This window comes from Crocodylus siamensis, chromosome 3 (genome assembly GCF_052110815.1).
Source record: "Crocodylus siamensis isolate JL-2025a chromosome 3, ASM5211081v1, whole genome shotgun sequence".
Classification (NCBI taxonomy): Eukaryota; Metazoa; Chordata; order Crocodylia; family Crocodylidae; genus Crocodylus; species Crocodylus siamensis.
In genome coordinates this window covers 188,409,482-188,429,655 of record NC_143397.1, presented here as the reverse complement: position 1 = coordinate 188,429,655, position 20,174 = coordinate 188,409,482, and the positions used below count along the sequence as shown (strand labels likewise).

At 47.5% G+C, this 20,174-nt stretch overlaps 1 protein-coding gene across 1 annotated transcript in view; it reads left to right on the top strand.

The window, feature by feature from the left end:
• The first annotated feature begins 412 nt into the window (after nt 1–412).
• OPRK1 (opioid receptor kappa 1) overlaps nt 413–20,174 on the top strand; it is a 35,118-nt gene continuing 15,356 nt past the window's right edge. Inside the window, exon 1 of the mRNA XM_090037323.1 lies at nt 413–716. Within this exon, the coding sequence (XP_089893449.1) occupies nt 457–716 (260 nt within the window). The 5' untranslated portion in view covers nt 413–456. The remainder of the gene's footprint in view (nt 717–20,174) is intronic.

The window sequence follows — 20,174 nt, the reverse complement described above, 5'->3', positions numbered from 1 at the left end:
GGTAGCTGAAGTAAGAAAGCTCAGTGATTAGGACTATGTTTGATTTATGGAATGGGGATAGGGGAATGGAGGGTGAAGGCAGAGGACTGGACCTAAACTCTTTCTAGAGCATAAGGTATCTCTGCTGTTTGTTCCTAAAGTGTAATCTTGTGAGTGAAGCAAAACTTTAGCCAAACATCTTGTGAAGCATTTATTAGTACTCATCTGTTGCATTAAACAGCCAAAGGATTTTAAAAATGCAGATGTTCAGTTCAGTGTGATTTGCTTAAGTTGGTGCTTACTAAAACAAACCTCCCATCCTTACCCCCACCCCACAAATTTGAAATCTAGCATCTTTTAATGCCCTGTCAGTATTTGCATGTCCTGTTTCATTCCCTTTCCTGTTTCTTTCTAGTGTATTTGACTTATTCAGCCTCCATTCTTGTACACATCTCTTCTCCGCCTGTGGTGGCCCTCATGGGGTCCCCAGTACAAATTTTTCGTGAAGAGCCAGGCTCTACCTGCTCCCCAGGTTCCTGCTTCCTTCCCAGCACCAGCAGCAGCAAGCTTCTGGGCTGGACCGACTATGACAACAATGCCAGTGATGCCTACGAGGACTTGCAGCAGAACCACACCAACATTTCCCCAGCTATCCCAATTATCATCACCGCTGTCTACTCCATGGTCTTTGTGGTTGGCTTAGTGGGCAACTCACTGGTCATGTTTGTCATCATAAGGTAAGGGATGTTGAGGAGGACTGTTTGGCTTTTTAAAAACAAACCAACAGGCTTCAAGTGAGTCTTCATGGAAGGGGTGGAAGAGAAGAGTGCTGTTAAAAGCTCTTTGGGAGATATAAAGTACGTTATCCAGGAACCATAGGGAAGTGACTGAGCTGAGTCCAGATGTTTTCAACTGTGCAGCTACTTAGCTCTTTGCTAGGAGCGCGATTAGAAACTCAGAGGAGCAACTGAAGTTATGAAGTCATCAGTCTGAGTAGTTGGGAGAGAGGTACTACATGTCTGTTTAATGTAATGTGGAGATAGAGTGCCCCCCATGGATAAGAAACAGTCAATACCACACAAAAAGATGTACTACAATAAGAACACTTATTCTACAAGGCATCTGTTTTCTGAGATTATTCCCTTAAAGTAATAGAATTGTTTATGAGTCCAGTCTTAATTATTAGAGATCATCTTATATTATGCTGGATATTAAAAATGATTTGGACAGTCAGAATAGAAATCTGGAAATGTTTCTCCTTTAAATCAGGCCATTGATTAGTTAAACTCCAGTCTTCCTTTTAGGCCTGATAAAAGCAAAGTAAGCATCAGTAGGGTTTTTCATATTTCAAAAAACAGGAGCAATTTATATGTATTTGCAATTATTAGTGTTTCACATTAAGCAGCACAGTTAAATTAACCTATATTTACAGTTGCATAATTATGTACATTTTTGTTAGTTTCCAGTGTAAGAGGGAGTATTCCTGTTCTCCATTTATAATTTCTATGTGCAGTTTATAAAAAATACTCTATATGGCACAGTTTGGCAAGCTGATTGCACACTTTCTGTCCTTTTAATCTTCTGCTTTACAATGCACTTGAAATCTGCAATAAGCCTCCAGAAAGTTGTGTTCGAGACTTCATTATTGCTTAAGTAAAAAAGTTCCTGTTTGGAAAATCAGCTGGAAAGTATTGAAAAAAGATCTGATGAACAACTCCGGCATGCTATGAATCCAGTTGCAGAATTATGACAAATGTGACAATCGATTCAGATAGAAGTTAAATGGAAAGCAATATGGTTATTTACAATGTACTTTTGGAAGACCACTTAAAATCAGACAGCAACCTCTGAAAGTAAAATCCCTTTTAGAAATCAGTATAATAAATAAGATGCCTATGGGTCAATATTAAATAATAGGTTTGTTCCAGTATTGTCTTGCTGTAATTTTCATACTCTTACGTATTGTTTGGTCCTTTACATATACCCTTACGTACAATGGGTATTTAATTTCTTTTTGTATGCATGTGGGGAGAAAGAGGCCTTTAACTTTACTCCCCCTCCCCCACTTCTTTCTTTTTCTCTCTCTTTCCCTCCTAATATTTTTGGAGTTCTGCTTCATATGGCTTTCTTACACTTGCCAGCATCCTCACACTAGACTTCTGTTACTCTTTCCTCTTTCTTTGTCTCTAGCTTATATTAATGTCTCTGGCATTGCTAAGATATATATTAAAATAGGTTTAAAAAAAAGCCAAATGCTGGTACCTAATTATTCATCCTGTTTGCAGTCTACCTTCTTTTCATCACACTTGCCTGATATATACCTACTATTTGGTTTTTCATAATCCAAATAATTTTTATATATTGTGGCAAAGTCCCTTTCTCCTCACACTCAAGCTCTGTGGGAAGCTTATGGAAAAGTGGTTTGGGCAGGATATTTCCCTCCACCTTTCCATTTTTCCTCCCCTCCTCCTACCAGAAGTCTTATGGGGGATGATGGCACACTGCTTGCTCCTTTTCTTTTTACCTCTCAAATAGGTAGGGGATGCATATGATTCTATTCATTGTCAATTTTTTCCTGTCTAAAATCTCCAGCTAGTGCTAGCTGTTCCCCTCTTACCATCTGCATTGTTGCTAGGCATTGCAGACAGCATGGGGAAGGCTCACCTTCCTTCTTATTACTTTTCATTAAATAAAGCTGAGCAGTACATTGCAAGAGTCTGTAAGCAAAACCACAAATGTCATGAGACTTCTGATAAAACAGGAAAAGTTAGCAGCACTGCTTCATATGTGGGAGATTTACAGCAGCCTGAGAAAAAACGACTGGAGAAAGTTGGACCATACAGATTTAGATAAAAGGTCAAATGAGGAGACCCTGACCCAGAAATGATTACTTAATTGATCTGTGAGTTGGATGCCGTGAAACTGAGACTGCACACAGGTGCCTTCATCCTTCACCTTTCTGGATAACTGAGTAGGAAAAAATACTGAGTAGGAAATAACAATAATATTTTACACACTGTTGTACAAGGTTTCAAAAATTGCCTGCCTTCCATGATGCTTTTATGAAATAGAATCTCTTGAAACTTCCCTTTTCAGATTGAAAAGAACAAGTTTTCAGTTTGAAGGTATCTATCTTTCTCATTGTTCTTGAACCCAAGAGAACTTTATGATTAAATTTATGAAATATTTTGGCTTTGACAGCATTTTTCTTTGGGAAAAACATTTCACTGAACATTTTCCAGTCAGCTCTAATATGTAATCTCTCTTCATAACCTACATGTGTAATGCCTATGTGACATTACAAGGAGTTGGAGCTTGCTTCAGTAAAACAAGAATTATGGGGGAGGAGGTGGGAGAGAAAGGGGGCTGGTGGGGACTGGGAAAGACAGTCCCCACCTGAGGACGATGTTATCCTGGAAGAAAAGGGAGAGATGATAATATGAAAATCCTGATGACTACATCCTCTGTGGGATGGGATTAGAAAAGAGAGTATGTAGATATAGAAGACAGATGTAACTAAGAGCTCAACCTGTAGTGCATAATTCTGTGGAATGGAAGCCAAAAGAAGATAAAAAATGGTGGGGAGAAGGAAGGAAGAAGAATGCTTGAAATGCAGTTCCCAAGGAGTATATAAAAAGTGCCTATTCTGCAGTGGAGAGAGATGGAGGAAAAGGTGTATGGTGATGTGTAGAGAAGAAGGTAAAGTGAGAGTGAAACATATATTGGTAGGGTGTGGAAAAAGAGGAAGATCAGTGGGGAGGGAAGCAGTGAGCAGGTAAGGGAAAATAGAAGAAAGAAAGAAAGAATATAGAAGAAGGAAAGCATCTGTAAGTGATAGAGAAACCCAGACTTAGTTGGGTTTGAGCAAGTAGCAGGGGGGGGATACCAAGAAGGTCAAGCTTTTTCAATAACACCACTTTTAAGGGGGTAAGATAAATTCTCCTTAATGTGTGTGTACATGAACATGTCACAGTTTAAGAGACTGTTCAACATGCTATTGTGATGGGGAATATATGAATATCTGGAGAAAGGGGAGAGAGTTCTGCAGACACCATTGAAGAATCTTCTTCTTTAGTGTTGTAAGAGGATACCAAACCACATGCTTTCTCTTTGGTGGAGGGAGAAGTTCTTTGAAGGTAGAAAGCATAATAAGAAATTGCTGATACTATTTTATTAAGGAGGTTGTGTGGCCTGGTGGACTGGGAGTCGAAAGAGACTTGGGACTCTTCCTGGTTCTGTGACTGAACTTCGTATATGACCTTGAGAAAATCACTTCACCTCTTCGTGCCTGAGTTTCCCCTTGTATAAAATGGGATAATGATTTTGAGTTTCCTTTGTGAAAGCAGCACTTTCAAATCCTGCCTGCTTTACCACCAAAACCCCAAACTCCTCCAAAGCCAGATTTTCTACCCCAGAGGCTTGCAACACTTCAGGGACAGTGGGCTGAAATTACCTAGCTCTGTCCAAGGAGGGCTGGCACTCTTCATAGATTCATTGATTGTAAGGCTGGAAAAGACATCAGAAGACCATCAGGTCCAGCCCCCTGCACTAACCAGGAAAGATAACTGGGGATCAGGTGACCCCAGCAAAGTGACTGTCTAGTCTCCTGTAGAAGATTTCTAGGGTAGGTGATTGTACCTCCTCTGGAGGGAGCTTATTCCACAGTCTAGGCACCCTAACTGTGAAGACGTTTTTCCTAATGTTGAGCCTGAATTGGTCTTCCAACAGTTTGTGGCCGTTACTCCTGGTTTTCTCCTCTGGTGCCCTGCTGAACAGTTGCTCACCAAGCCCTTGATGTACTCCCCAGTGTAGCGGTAAGCTACTACCAGGTCCCTTCTCAGTCTTCTTTTCTTCAGGCTGAAGAGTCCCAGATCCCCCAGCCTTTCCTCGTATGGCTTGCCTTTTAAGACTCTGATCATACAGGTGGCTCTTCTTTGGACTCTCTCAACCTTGTCCATGTCCTTGTTAAAGTGTGGTACCCAGAACTTGACGCAGTACTCCAGCTCCAGTCTCACCAGTGCTGAGTAGAGTGGAAGAATCACCTCCTTGGTTTTGCTGGAGATGCATCACTTGATGCATGCCAGAGTATTATTTGCCCTACTGGTTATGGCATTGCCGGCTCATATTTATACTGTGATCTATTGTTACCCCCAGGTCCCTTTCATTCATGGTGCTAGTTAGTTTGGTGCCACTAAGCCTGTGGGTGTGTTGAGGGTTGCTTATCCTGAGGTGGAGCACTTTATATTTCTCACCATTGAACTTCATCAGGTTCCTATCTGCCCAACTTACTAGCCTGTCTAGGTCTGCCTATTAACTATAGGCTATCTTCAAGCGTAACCTCGCTTCCCCATAACTTGGTGTTGTCTGTGAACTTGGCCAGTGAGCTATTCACTCCCACATCCAAATCGTTAATAAAGATGTTGAAAAGTACTGGACTGAGCACCGACCCCTGTGGGGGACAGCTGCCTACTTCTCGCCAGGATGACACGGATCCGTTCACAATGACTCTCTGGGTCCTATCCTGCAGCCAGTTTCTCACTCCCCTGACTGTCTTGGAGTTAAGTCCACAATCCTCCGATTTTCTTGGATCAAAGGCCTTTTGGAAGTGTAGGTATACAATGTCAGCCTGCTCTTTTGTGTCCAGGTGGCAAGTTACCTGGTCATAGAAGGAGCTGAGGTTGATCTGCCTGCTGGCTGTCATTCAGAATCTTATCTTCTGCAAGCTTATTGCAGATAGACTACTCGATGCACTTTCTATGATTTTCTCTAGGATGAAAGTTAGGCTGATTGACTTATAGTTACCCGGGTCCTTGTCCTTGCCCTTCTTGTGGCTGGGCACAACATTGCCCTTTTCCAGTCCTCAGGGACTTCTCCAGAGCACCATGAGTTGTGGAAGAGTTTTGCCAGGGGTTCTGCAATGATTTCAGCCAGCTCTTTCAGCACTCTCGGATGAAGATCATCTGATCCTGCTGACTTGTATACTTCTAATTTTATTAATTGGTCATACACCAATTCTACAGCAATAGCAGGAAGGCAGTTATTCCTACTGTGCTCATCCTCTACTCTACCTGGTGTGGTTTTCCCCTTCATCTGGTGAAAGACCAAGGCAAAATAGTTATTCAGGAGTTCAGCTTTCTTCTGGGTGCTGGTAACCAGCTCTCCTGAGTTGTAGAGCAATGGCCCCACACTCCCATTTGTTTTCCTCCTGCTCCCTATGTACCTAAAGAAGGACTTTCTGTCCTTGATTCTCATTACTAATCTAAGCTTGGTCACCACTTTAGCCTGTCTTAGCTGTTCCCTGCAAATGCGGGCCATCGTAGAATAGTCCTTCTTGGGGCCCACCCCAAGCTTCCGTTGTTTATAAGCCTCTTTCTTAAGAGGATCATGATTTTCCTGTTTCCCTGCCCAGTCCTTCAGCATGGGAATGCACTTCCTTTGTGCTTAAAGGATCATGTCCTTAAGGAACAACTGCTCTTCATGCACATCTTTTGCCTTTGGTCCCTGGTCCTTGCAGCACTTGCCATACTAGTGACCTCAGCTTGTTGAAATTTGCATTTTTGAAGTCCACGACTTCAATCCCACTATCTGATTTACCTACCTTACGTCAGACAGTGAACACGATGGTTTCATGGTTGCTGTTGTCCAGACTTCCCTCTATATTTAAGTTGGTCACCAGGTCATCTCCTTTGGCCAGGACCAACTGTAGCAGAGCATCACCTCTGGTTGGCCCATGCATCTCCTGGGTCAGGGAGAGCTCCTCGACACAGGTCAGGAAGGATCGCAACCATTCTAACTCGGCTGAGTGTTCCTCCCAGGAGATGCCTGGATAATTAAAATCACCCATAATGACCATGTCATGTGCACGTGCAGCCTCAGTCAATTCTCGGGTGAACTCCAGATTAAGCTCTCCCCCTGGTTTGGTGGTCTTTTGATCTGGCCACTACTGCTGCCTTTCCCTGTTACTGTGCAGGGAAGGCAATCTTCCCTCTCCCTCTCCAAAAAATGCTACTGAATCCCCCTACTACTGAAACACTACAGAAAGCTTGGCCAGATATATCCTGCAGGCCATAGGTTCTCAATACCTGCTTTACCACATATGCAATGCATCTCTCCCCTGGGCAGGGGATGAGAGAACAAACAAGGAATGACCAGACTCCTATTGTTTAAGTTGCTACTAGAAAGTGCTCATATACTACAGAGAATAGAATAAGATGGGTGAAAATTGCAAAAACAAGATGAAAGTGTTCCAACTCATTGAATGGAAGTTTTTAAGTCTTAGTGGGATTTCTACACCTTGCCATTTTTGAGATATGACTTCACATCCAAGGTCTTAGAAGACATTTAAAAAATGAAACACCTGTTTAAAATATCATATATAACTAAATAGCCTTGTCCCCTAAACCTAGATTTACTATTCCTATTAGCTTCTAACTAGGCACTTTGGATTTAAACTTTCAGGCAAAACTTTCAGGCTTTCTTGAGACAGCTGGATGGGAAGAAAAATAAAGGAAATAAGTTATAACTGTAACTATAGTTTTGCTCTAGTCAAGTCACAAACAACTTGTACCAGTTTCCTAGGCATCACATTGGCTTTTTACTCATTCATTCTGGTTTTACCTGTTTAGTGTGTTCTGCCTGCATTGCTGCAGGTGATCATATGTTTGGGAGAGCAACTTCTATCATTGAGCTTGGAGGCATCCATTCCTTTATTCCTTTTAAAAATATTTTGCAAGCCTCCTGTGATTGAAATCATTCTTTAGGCCTTAAGACAATTTAAACAAGAGTCCATGGCAGAGTTATGTGGATTCATTCCTAAGGGAAACAAGAGACTTCTGGTTTGCTGGTTTGTCTAATGTCTTAAAAATATATAACCAGTAATGTGCTTCACTGGAGTGAATGGCATCCTATGTATAGAATCACTCTAGACATTTCATACTGTTACCCACTCATTTTTGAATTAGCTGAATGTCTGCTAAACCACTTTGTCTTTGTTTCTTGTCTCATCCATTAATTACTTGATTGTACTTCATTAGCCAATGATTCAAAAGGTAGTGGCCAAAGATTACATGGAAGTTTGTATAAGACCCCATGTCTGTTGACTACTGTCCATACTTTATTTGCTACATCAAAGGTTCCATCTAGCTAAGGCACATATGTGGCCACCATTACACTGGGATCTGAGCATCATCTTGTACTTTTTAATGTGCTTAACAATTCCATATTGGAATACAAACAAAACAAATTATTCCAACAAAATTTTAAAAAAAGGCACATAAAAAAATCAAAACAATTCTCCAATTTGTGCTTTGAAAAATATTCTGGTTCATGAGATAATTTAAAATACATTAAATTTAGGGGGCTGGGGCCAGGGGCCAGAAGCTGGGGGCTGGCATGGGCTCTGCTAGCTCCGGAGAAATGCTCCGCTCCCTCACATCACCTCAGGGAGCGAGAAGGCACATGGCATCAGGGCCGGGGAGTGGAGCACTTCCCCGGAGCTGGCAGAGCCCATGGAGAATTTTTCCAGAGGCAACGGAGCCTGTGCCAGGCCCCAGTCCCCACCCTCCATCCCTGCCTTGCCTCACCTTGGGGAGGACCCACTGCCTGCCCTAAGTGCAGCTCTGCCAGCTCCAGGCAACTGCTCCACTCCCCGGCCCTGATGCCATATGCCTCCTCACTCCCCAAAGCGATGCAGGGGAGTGGAGCAGTTCCTCAGAGCTGGCAGAGCCTACACCAGGCCCCTGACCCTGCTTCGCCTTGTCTCGTCTCAGAGCTTACTTTCAGCTCCTCTCCCGGTGTGTGGTCTTGAAAAGGCTGTGCGCGGCCTGACTTTGAGTTGTGCACAGCCGTGTGTGTGCACCTTAGAGGGAACCTTGGCCCAAAGCCCAGGTTGGGACATGCACAGAGCAGAGCACAGAGAGATCACAGTGGTGGTGGCTCCATCCTGGACATGAGCCCTGCCAAGCAGAGGGACCCAGGCTCGGGCCTGGCTTGGAACAGGCTCAAGTGTATGTCCATGCTAGCCCAGGGCAAAGACAAGCTGAGCATGCAGCTGAGGGAGAAGCTTCTGCCTCGTGGCCCCTTCTACCCACTGGAGAGTGGCACCTGGGCCGGCCCCAGCCCCAACTCCCATGGTGGTGTGCACAGTGCAGGCTTGCCCCAGCAGTGCCAGGACCTGGACAAGGGCACCAAGAAGCTGGGTGGCATGATGCTGAAGGCCAAGCTGGGTTAGTTTCATAGTTTCTAGGGCTGGAAGGGACCTGAGTAGATTATCTAGTCCGACCCCCTGCCATGGCAGGAAAGAGTAGTGGGGTCAAACGACCCCAGCAAAGTGTTCATCTAGCCTCCTCTTAAAGACCCCCAGGGTAGGAGCCTGCACCACTTCTCTTGGAAGTTGGTTCCAGATAGCCGCCCTGACCGTGAAGTAGCGCCTCCTGATATCCAGCCTGAATCTACCCTCCACCAGCTTGTGACCGTTATACCTGGTCACTCCTGGCAGTGCTCGGGGGAACAGGGACTCCCCCAATGCCTGCTGATCCCCTCTGACTGGTTTATAACAGGCCACTAGATCCCCCCTCAGCCTTCTCCTGTGGAGGCTGAACAGGTTCAGGTCCTGTAGCCTCACCTCGTATGGCCTGCCCTGCTGTGCCCTGATCATGCGAGTGGCCCTCCTCTGGACCCTCTCCATGTTGTCCACATCCCTCTTGAAGTGTGGCGCCCAGAACTGGATGCAGTACTCCAGCTGTGGCCTGACCAGTGTCGCATAGAGGGGGAGTATCACCTCCTTGGACCTGCTCGAGATGCATCTGTGGATGTATGACAAGGTACAGCTGGCCTTCCTGACTGCCTCCACACACTGCCGGCCCGTGTTCATCTTGGAGTCAGTGATGACTCCAAGATCCTTTTCTGCCTCTGTGCTGACAAGAGGGGAGTTCCCCAACCTGTAGGTATGGTGCCGGTTGTTCCTCCCCAGGTGCATCACTTTGCACTTGTCTGTGTTGAATCCCATCCTATTCTCGTCTGCCCACCTTTGTAACCTGTCTAGGTCTGATTGTAGTCTGTTGCTTCCTTCTAGTATGCCCACATCCCCCCAGATCTTAGTGTCATCAGCAAATTTGAACAGAGTGCTTTTCACTGATGAAGATGTTGAACCCCCTCGTCCAAGTCACTGATGAAGATGTTGAACAGTGCGGGCCCGAGGACCGAGCCCTGCGGAACCCCACTGCCCACGTCCTTCCAGGTTGAAAAGGACCCATCCACTACCACCCTCTGGGTGCAGCCCTCCAGCCAGCTGGCGACCCAGTTGACTGTGTGGGTGTTGACACCGCAGTCCCCCAGTTTCTTGATGAGAATGGGGTGAGAGACAGTGTCGAAAGCCTTCTGGAAATCCAGGAAGACTATATCCACTGCTACCCCTGCATCTAATGATTTGGTGATCTGATCGCAGAAGGCCACCAGGTTGGTCTGACAGGACCTGCCACTGATGAACCCGTGTTGGTTGCCCCTAAGCATGCAGTCCCCAGCTGGCCCCTTGTGGATGTGTGCCAGAATAATTTTCTCAAACAGCTTGCCTAGGATTGAGGTAAGACTAACTGGCCTATAATTTCCCAGGTCCTCCTTCTTCCCCTTTTTGAAGATGGGAACCACGTTGGCCCTCTTCCAGTCCTCTGGCACCACACCAGAGCACCACGAGCGCTCGTAAAGCCATGCCAGGGGTCCTGCAATGACCTTGGCCAATTCCTTTAGAACTCTAGGGTGGAGATCATTCAGACCGGCTGACTTGAATACATCCAGTCCCTCCAGAAGCTCCCTAACTAGTTCCTCACTAACCCTTGGCCCAGGTGTGCCTCCCCTGGGGCCCGAGGGGGGCCCAGCAGGGAGGTGACTGTTCTGGTCTCTACTTAGGAAGATGGAGGCAAAGAAATTGTTAAGCATGTTAGCTTTGTCATCTGGTGTGATGACCAAATTTCCTAACGTGCCCTGCAGGGGTCCCACATTACCCAGAACCTTCTTTTTACCCCCTATGTATTTAAAGAAGGACTTCTTATTGTCCTTAATCTGGGAAGCTAGTCCCAGTTCCATCTCTGCCTTGACCTTCCTGACTGCCCCCCTACATCCCCGAGCGACTGCAGTATAGTCGTCCCTGGTGATGTCCCCTTCTTTCCATTGGGTGAATGGAAACGCTTTTAGCAAGGAGACATTCCCAGATGCTCTTGGTGAGCCATGGAGGCTTGTGTGCCCTCCTGCTCCCTTTAATCCTCATTGGGATTACCTTCCTTTGGGCTTGGAGGATCATCTCCTTAAGGAGCGACCACTCTCCTTGGACACCTGGCTCCCCTCCCCTCTAGGACCTCAGTGCTTCCCCAACTATCCTCCTTAGCTCGTTGAAGTTTGCCCTCCTGAAATATAGGGCTACTGCCTTACTGCAGGCCTTTGCCACCTTGCGCTTGGTGGTGAATTCCAGCAGGCGATGATCACTGTCGCCCAGGTGGTCGAGCACCCGCAGCCCCCTCACCAGGTCATCACCCGTGACCAGCACTAGGTCCAACAAGGCGTCTCCCCTGGTGGGGCTGTGCACCTCCTGGGTTAGATGGAGGTCCTGCACTCTGTCTAAGAACCTATGTGAGCGGTCAGACCTGGCCGACTGTTCTTCCCAGCAGATGTCGGGGAAGTTCAGGTCCCCCATGACTACCACATCCTTAGACTTCACTACCTCAGTGAGCTGACCTTAGAATTCCTGGTCAAGCTCTTCCCCCTGGTTGGGAGGTCTGTAGTAGTCCCCCACCGTTATGTCTCTTTCCCCTCGACAGCTTGCACTTTAACCCAAAGCACTTCAGAGTGCCCTTCCTCTGACTCGTTGCTAATTGACAAGGATGTATATTCCTCCTTGATATAGGGTGCCACGCCCCCACCTCTCCTTCCTATGCTGTCCCTCCTGTACAACCTATAGCCCTTGACATTCACCGCCGAGTCATGCGTTGAGTCCCACCATGTTTCAGTGATCCCCACTATGTCTGGGCTGGTGTCAAATAGCAGGAGGGTGAGTTCCTCCTGCTTGTCACCCATACTACGAGCATTTGCGTAGAGGCATTTGAGGCCTCCTGTGGATGTGTGTACTGACCCCCTTGTCCCAGTGTTGCCTTGGCCCCTGTAGCTTACCTATTTATTCGTTTCGCTCGTTAGGTGCAAGGCCCCTTCATGGGCTCTAAGCCAGATAAGCTTCCCAGGTTTCATAGGTTTCATAGACATGGAAGGGACCCCAGAGGATTGAGTTCAGCCTCCTGTCCCATGGGCAGGAAGTCAGCAGGGATCACAGGATCCCAGCAAGATAAGAATCCAAATGTGTCTTGAAGGCATTCAAGTGGGTGCCTTTGGCGGCAGTCTATTCCAAACCTTGGGGGTCAGACAGTAAAAATGTTCTTCCTTATGTCCAGCCTGAATTGGTCGCGGGGGAGTTTATGACCATTTGATCTTGTCATCCCCTTGGGGTGCTCTGGCAAACAGACATTCCCCCAAATCCTGATGAGCACCCCTGATAAACTTATAGGTGGCCACCAGATCACCCCTGAGCCTGTGCTTTTCTAGGCTGAAGAGTCTCATGGCTCTCAGCGTCTCATCATAAGGTCTGCTTTCCTGACCTTTGATCATGTGTGTGGCTCTCCTCTGCACTCTCTCAAGCTTCTCCACGTCCTTTTTGAATTGCAGAGCCGAAAACTGGATGCAGTACTCCAGCTGTGGCCTCACCAAGGCAGAGTAAAATGGGAAAATGATGTCCCGGGATTTGCTTGAGAAGAATCTATGGATGCAAGCCAGTGTTTTGTTTGCTTTACTAGCCGCAGCATTACATTGAAGGCTCATGTTCATCTTGTGGTGAATCATGACCCCCAAGTGTCTTTCATCTGTAGTGCTAACCAGTGTAGTACTGCTGAGCCTATAAGCATGCTGCAGGTTTTTCCTTCCAAGGTGCAGAACCTAGCATTTTTCGGTGTTGAACACCATCAGGTTCTCATCTGCCCATTTCACAAGCCTGTCAAGATCTGCCTGGCTCACCTTCTTATCCTCAGGTGTGGGTGCTTTACCCCAGAATTTGGTGTCATTGGCAAACTTGGCCAGCCCGCTTCTGATGCCAATGTCCGTATCATTGATGAACACCTTGCCAGGGTCCTTTGACCACAGTACTCTAACTTGCCATGGCAGGGGGGGGCAGACTTGATGATCTGCTCAGGTCCCTTATGACTCTACCAGCTATGAAACTATGAAACTATCATTGATGAAGATGTTAAACAGTATAGGCCCTAGGACAGAGCCTTGACAGTGCACCAAAACAATTGGCTTCTGTCAACCACCACCCTCTGTGTCCTGCCGTGGAGCCAATTCCCCAGCCAGTGCATCATGGTGAGGTCAAGGCAGCAGTTAACCAGTTTTCTCAAGAGGTGATCATGGGATAATAGATTGAAGGCTTTTTTGAAGTCATGATGTACGACAGCAAACTCTTCCCCCTTGTCCAGGTGATAGGTCACCTGGTCATAAAAGGAAATGAGATTGTTCAAGCAAGACCTACCCGCAACAAACCTGTGCTGGATATCTCTCAGGATATTGTCATCAGCTAGTCTGTTAAGGATGGCTTCTTTTATAATCTTTTCCAAGACCTTCCCCAGGACAGACATCAGGCTGACGGGCCTGTAGTTTGCTGGATCTATTTTCCTCCCTTTCTTGAAGAGAAGCACGACATTGGCCTTCTTCCAATCTTCGGGCACTTCACCAGAGCACCAGGAGTTCTCTAAGATCCGTGCCAGGGGATGAGCTATGATGCTTGCCAGCTCCTGGAGTACCCTTGAGTATAAACCATCAGAGCTGGCTGAGTTAAAGGTGTGCAGCCTGTCAAGGTATTCCTTCACGAGGTCAGCTTCAATGGAGGGCAAGGAATCTCCCTCACCTGGACCTCCCTGACCCACAGTGGGCAGGGGCATCCCATGGGACTGGTGGAAAAACTGATGCAAAGTACCCATTAAGCAAGTTTGCTTTTTCATGGGCATTGGTTGTCAATTGTCCCATCTGGTTTAGCAGGGGTCCAATGTTGCTCTTGCTTTTCCTCCTGCTCCCCATATATCTAAAAAAAGGACTTTTTATTTTTCTTGATATCTGTAGCTAGCTGGAGTTCCATTGCAGCCTTGGCTTTCCTGGTTTTCTCTCTGCAGGTCCAGACCAGAACAGAGTATTCCTCCTTTGGAGATGGTGAGGAGGAGTTGGTTACATCAGCCTCCACTGTGCAGCACTTACTGGATGGCCTCAGGCACACTACCTGCCACCACCTGGGCCACTGGGCACCGAGATGGGTTCCCTGCTTTCTTTTCCCCTACCCAGTGGCAGTACAGCACAGCCCTGTGTATCAAGGGTCAGGTGCAGGACAATACCCCTACAGCTCCATGTTGCCCCAGGTGGCTTCCCTGCTGCCACTGCCTGCCTGCTTATCAGCCAAATGCAGTTCAGCAGGGCAGGCAGCATGGGTGGTGCCTACCAGTATGGCCTGGGCCAGCCCCGCAATGGCAGCAGCAGGGAAGCTGTAGCATCCCATGCTTGGTAAATGAAGCTGTGCTGCACCACCTACACGTAGGAGAAGAGTGAGCAGGGCACACCCAGCTCGGTGCCTGGTGGCCTGGGTGACTGCAGGTAGTAGTGCTGGGGGCTGAGGCCATCCAGCAAGTACCATATGGCAGCATGGTACTGCCCAGGGAGCCCTTGAGCCTGTCCACCTTGGAGTCCATGAAGCATCCTAGTGTTTAGCTCAGCTTGGCATCCAACATTGCACCGCCCAGTTTCTTGGTGCCCTTGTCCAACTTCAGGCACTGCTGGTGCAAGCCCACACTGTGTGCACTGCTGCCAGGGCTAGGGCTGGCTTGGGTGCCACTTCAGTGGGTAGAAGGAGCCTCTGGGAAGGAGCTTCTCCTCCTGTTGTGTGTTCAGTTTGGCTTAACTCTGCCCCAGGCTAGAGCAGACACACACTTGAGCCCCTTCTCTGACCCTCCCAGCCTAGGTCCCTCTGCTTGGCAGGAGTTGCTTCCAGGAAGGAGCCACCACTGCCACAATCCCTCTGTGCTCTGCTCTGTGTGTGTCCCCACCTGGACCTGGGGCTGGTTTTGCTCTCCTCTATTCCCCTGCTACCACTCCCCTCCATGATCTAGCCTTTGTTCCTGGGCTGCCCCAAGCAAAACCCCAGCCAGCGCAGGGAAGGTGCAGCAGGATTGTCCCCTGGCTGGGACAGGGGCTCTGGGAGTCCCGGGCCATGCTGAGCCATGAGCAGGGGGGAAGAGCTAGGCAGAACCTGGCTGGAGTCCCATGCTGATGGGAGAGGAGAGGCAGGGGGTGTTAATCCTCCTCCACTTGAGCCTGCTGTCCCACACCCACCCCCTCACCCCCTCCACTCCAGTGGGAAAAGTCTGGAGGAGCTGCTGCACCCCCACCAGGCGAAGCAGGTTGTGTCCCCAGCTGAGTTTCTCATCTCCACCCCCTTGTCAGCCAGCTTTCCCTGCTCCAGCTATACAGCAGGGGGGTGGGGCCAGCCCTGCTTTCTTTGAGCAGACAGCACAGCCTAGCACATAGCTGCAAAGAATCCCAGGATGCTGTGAGATATGATTTAACTTGAACCAGGAAGGGGTCTGGGGCATAAACCAATTTGACCTAAATCAGTTAAGTATGATACTACATTCAACTAGGTTTGTCTTAAACTAGTTTCAGCCATTTTGAAACTGGTTTATTCGCACTGAACTTCTGTTCTGTTACAGGTTTAAATCAGTTTCTGATCACTTAAACCAGTTTATGTATAACTTATGTCCCTAGCCATAAGGTACCTATCATGCCATAGAAAGGTTTAACTAGCTATGAAATCAGATCTCAAAAAAATGTACTGGTTGCTATCCAGCTTTAATTTGCATGTATAGCAGGGTCTTCCCTGTGGCTGGGAACCCCAGTCAGCTGACCAGGCATCCAGCTGGAGGGGTGCACCATACCCAACCAGAGCTGGGAGTCCTGCAGCTGAGGAGATTCTCAGTCCTGGCAGTGCGTGGCAGCTGTGGAGTCTGAGTTCTGACAGCTGGGGGGTACAGCTATGATCTCCCAGCCCTTAGCGTACATGGATCACCCCTGAAGCTATGGATCAAGGTATTGCAGTTTTGTAGCCCTGGAGGCTCTATGAAGTGTCCCAGCAGCTGTGGGGTGTGGCTGAAATCTTCCAGCCCCAGAGGTGCATAAAGCACTCCCACAGCTAGGAGATTGCAGTTTCTGCAAACTTCCAGTTGTGGAGGCACATCAGGCACCCCCGGGGGTTGGAAGGCTGCAGTAGCTGCATTCTCTGAGATTGGTGTTAAACCCAACACTATTCACTAATGACCTGGAACATTGTTGTAGATAAAAATTGTGAATAACACAAAGATTGGGCAAGTAATAAAGAATGTAAAGATTATGTAAGTGACATGGAATAGAGGGGTTTCTTCATAACTGGAGTCCATTAAAATTAAAACTATTTTAGTACAATTGCCAAGTTATATATCTTAGGAACAATGATTGTGAGTTATAGCTAAAAAATATGGAATTGCATCCTAGAAAAAAATGTTTCAAATGAACATGGGCGTCATAGAGGACAACCAGGTCGGCATAGGCTCCTAGTGCATAAACAAAGGCTCTATGGATGCACAAACAAGGTAGAAATGAGTAGGAATAAGCATGTGATACCTGGAATACTTCATACAGTTCTATTATCTATGTTTTTAAAAGTTCATTGAAAAGCATGCAGAAAATAGCTATAAAATGCAGCCAAGGGCTAGAGAGATGCTTTACTGTGAGAGATGTAAAGTGCACAATCTATTTAGCTTTTCAAAAAGAAAATTGAGAGGTGACTTGATTATACAATGTGAGTACCTCCAAAGAAAAAAAAATACTGGGTACCAAAGGGCTTCTTTTATTCTAGCATAATGGGAATGAGAAAAGGATAATAGGAATCAGTGGCTAGAAGCTGAAGCCATCCAAACTCTGTAAGGATCTTGTCAATTGCCAGAGAGTCAAATTGACAATGGCAGTTAGGTTGGAAAGCTTGAGAAGCAAGCAGCTTGGGGCAGTTAGCTCACTTCCTGGGTTTGGCAGCTAGAGTAGAGAGCTGGTACACTCAGCCTCTTTGGGCACATCCAGATGAGTGCATACATACCTCTTCCCCATCTCAAACTCCTTTGACATGGGGCGAGAGGCATGTGCAGGAACGAAAAAATGTTTCCCTCACTGCAAGTTTGCAGCCTGGGGAGAAAATTAGGCTCCTGGATATCTAGGGGTCTAAAAAAGCTGAAGTTTAAAAAAGCAGAGCAGGGCATGATCCCAGACCATGCCCTGAGTCAACCAAGAGCTGGGTCCTCCACGGAGATGCTCTGGCTGCCAGAGTGTCTCTGTGGTTGGTCCCTCACCCTGGTGCTGAAACGTGCGGCCGGCTAGGCCGCATGTTCAGCACCAGGGCTCCAGTGTTTGTAAGTAAGGGGTCATGGGGGCTGGAGGATGGGGAAGGGGACCATGGGGAGAACCCTGCTGGCCCCGTCCACTCCCCTAGCCCCTCATCCCTGCTCTGCCTGCCCTCATCCCCTGCCAGCCCCCCAGACCCTTCCCCAATCACTTTTCTGCCCAGCCCCTCCCCCTCCCAGCCCTCCAAGCCCCCTGAACCCTCCAAATCCTGCCCTGCCTGGCCCCATCCCTCCCCATCCCCCCAATTCCTCCCCAATCCCAGCCCCCCCCCCCACACCATAGTTTGAAAAATACAAATCTCAGCACTTACCAGCAGTCTGACTTCTGTCTGGCTGACTGAGGCCCTGCCCCCCACAGTGTGGGGCAGAGGGCCAGGCCCAGTGGCTGCAGCCCAGGCCCTCTTGCCCCCTGCTGCCCTGTGCTGTCCAGGAGGGGGGCCCTGGCGGCCCCCCAGACTTACTTCTAGGGTAAGTAGAGGCTTTTTCTCCTGTTTCCCTGCCCCTCTTTTTTTTTTTTTCTTCTTTAAAGTGAAGGTGCCTGGGGTTGTGGGGGAAACCATGGGGACCTTGGGGTGCAAGTGGGGGGTGAGGCTGGGCAGAGTAACCATTGGGGGGGTCTGAGGAAGTGGGGGGTGGGGCTGGGTGGTGGTAGTGATCAGGGGGGCTGCAGCAGCTGGCAGGGGATGGGATCATGTGGGGCAGCAATTGGGGGGCTGGGGTGGGGTATATGGGCCTTGCAGAGGAGGTGGTGGCCCCTGCAGGGGCAATAGCCCCTCTGGGAGGGCAGCAAAATATATATTCTTGTATTCATGAATACATGAAACCTGTGTTCAGAGTTCACTTTAATATTATAATAAGAAATGTGCTTTAACACTGTAGATATATCAATAAAACATTGTCCAACTGGTCTCTCTCTTTATCTCTCTCTTTCTCTTTAGTGGTCTTTTGTTTTACTTGTGGAATAACATGGATTTTGGGGTATTTTACAGAGTGACTTGGGGTTTTTTTTTATCAGGGAATTTTCAGTTTTCCACCTTGGCCCAGCTGGCCAAATGAGGCCAGGAGGACATGCTTTGACAGCCCAAAGCAGGCCACTACACCCAGAACATTTTCCGGGCAATAGCTGCCCAGATGGCCTGGCACATATGCCAGTAGTGCCGCATAGAGGCCAACCCTGCAACCACAGCCCACAGAGGCCCAGAGGGGATGATGCCTCTAGTGAATGCGCAGTCCCCATCTGGCAGGTATGCAGCAGGTCACAGCCAGGCAGCAGCCCCCACTGCCAAGCTGCTGCAGTGGGTAGAGGGTGCAGGGAACTTTCAGGGCTGCTTCAGCAGTCCAGCTGGCACAAGGGGTAGTGTCCCCAGGTACCAATTGGCTGGGCCCCAGTAGCTCCTGATTGCTAGTATATCAATCCTGATATACTCCCTGAGCTACTTGCCTGGACGGCTTTTTATATTGCTGGGGACAGCACAGGTGCTGGCTCCGGTCTCTAGCTTCTCCTGGCTGCAGATCTGGGAGGAGCCAGGGAGGGTTATTTTTTCCCAGGTGGCACAATTTGCTCCAAAACAAAGTGCATGTCCAAGCACGTGTGCTGAGGCAAAAAGCCCTGGCTCAAATTTGCACTACTTCTGTTTGAGCTGCAGGCATATGTGCTTGCATGTGTGGACACATCCCTTGACTCCAACCACTGGTATGGTGGAAAGAGAAAGAAATTGAGGGAGGGAGGCAGAGAATTGGAGAGCTCAATCTTGGTATTTCTCCTGGGGAGCAGATAGGGTGCCAGCATTTCAATTTTCTCTATGGAAGATGTCAGTTTTGCAAAAAAGGAGCATCTTCCACTGAGAAATCATTCCCAAAGGAAATATTTAGCCATCTCTAGGTGAAATGTAATTCCTTTAATAGACAGAAAATGAGGCTAAATTCTTTAGTAGTCCATTTGCTTAAACCAGATATATAACTTTTTTTAATAAATGAAATGCAATTAAGATGAATTGGTTCCTTCAGATAATTTTAATTTCAACTACATTTTCCTAAAAAAACCATTCTTTCAGAAAATGTGTGACCAGCTGTACTCCTAGGAAAGATATTTCTTCTGTTTCCTTGTCTGTCATGGGGAATAGCGATTATTTTTAGTTAGCCACTCAATGGTTGTTCACCTCATGGCTTTCCTGCTTAAAGCAAAGCAAATGCACTGTTATAGACAGGCATGCCCAGATCATGGTAAGCATGTATATAGTGATACTACAGTGTTTGAGAGAGCTGCCAAGGAACATGTCCTGACCACCTGCTCCAGGCGCTAAAGGCATTCCCTACCATAGAAACCCTGAGAATGAGGACAGACGATGCTCACAGCATAGCTTCGCTATCTCATTTCTGGGTTTGACATGTGATGGGAGTGGATGGGTGGGGCATGCTTCTTGGTGACACTCACAGAAGCACCATGGAAGTGGTATAGCTTTGTTCCGCAATTTATTGTGTCAGAGAAGTATGAACAAAAAAGAAATGTACCTGTGAGCATGTGGATCAATTGTCAGCTGACAGATAGGAGTGCACTAACTTAATTAGCTTGGAGAAGAAAGTCATGCAAAGAAAAAGAAAATCTCAGGGTGTGTCTATACAATGAAGTGAGGATGGGAAGGGCTGTGTTTGACGAAAGCCTTTTCTGCACACGGATGTTGAAAAAGAAAAACATTGAAT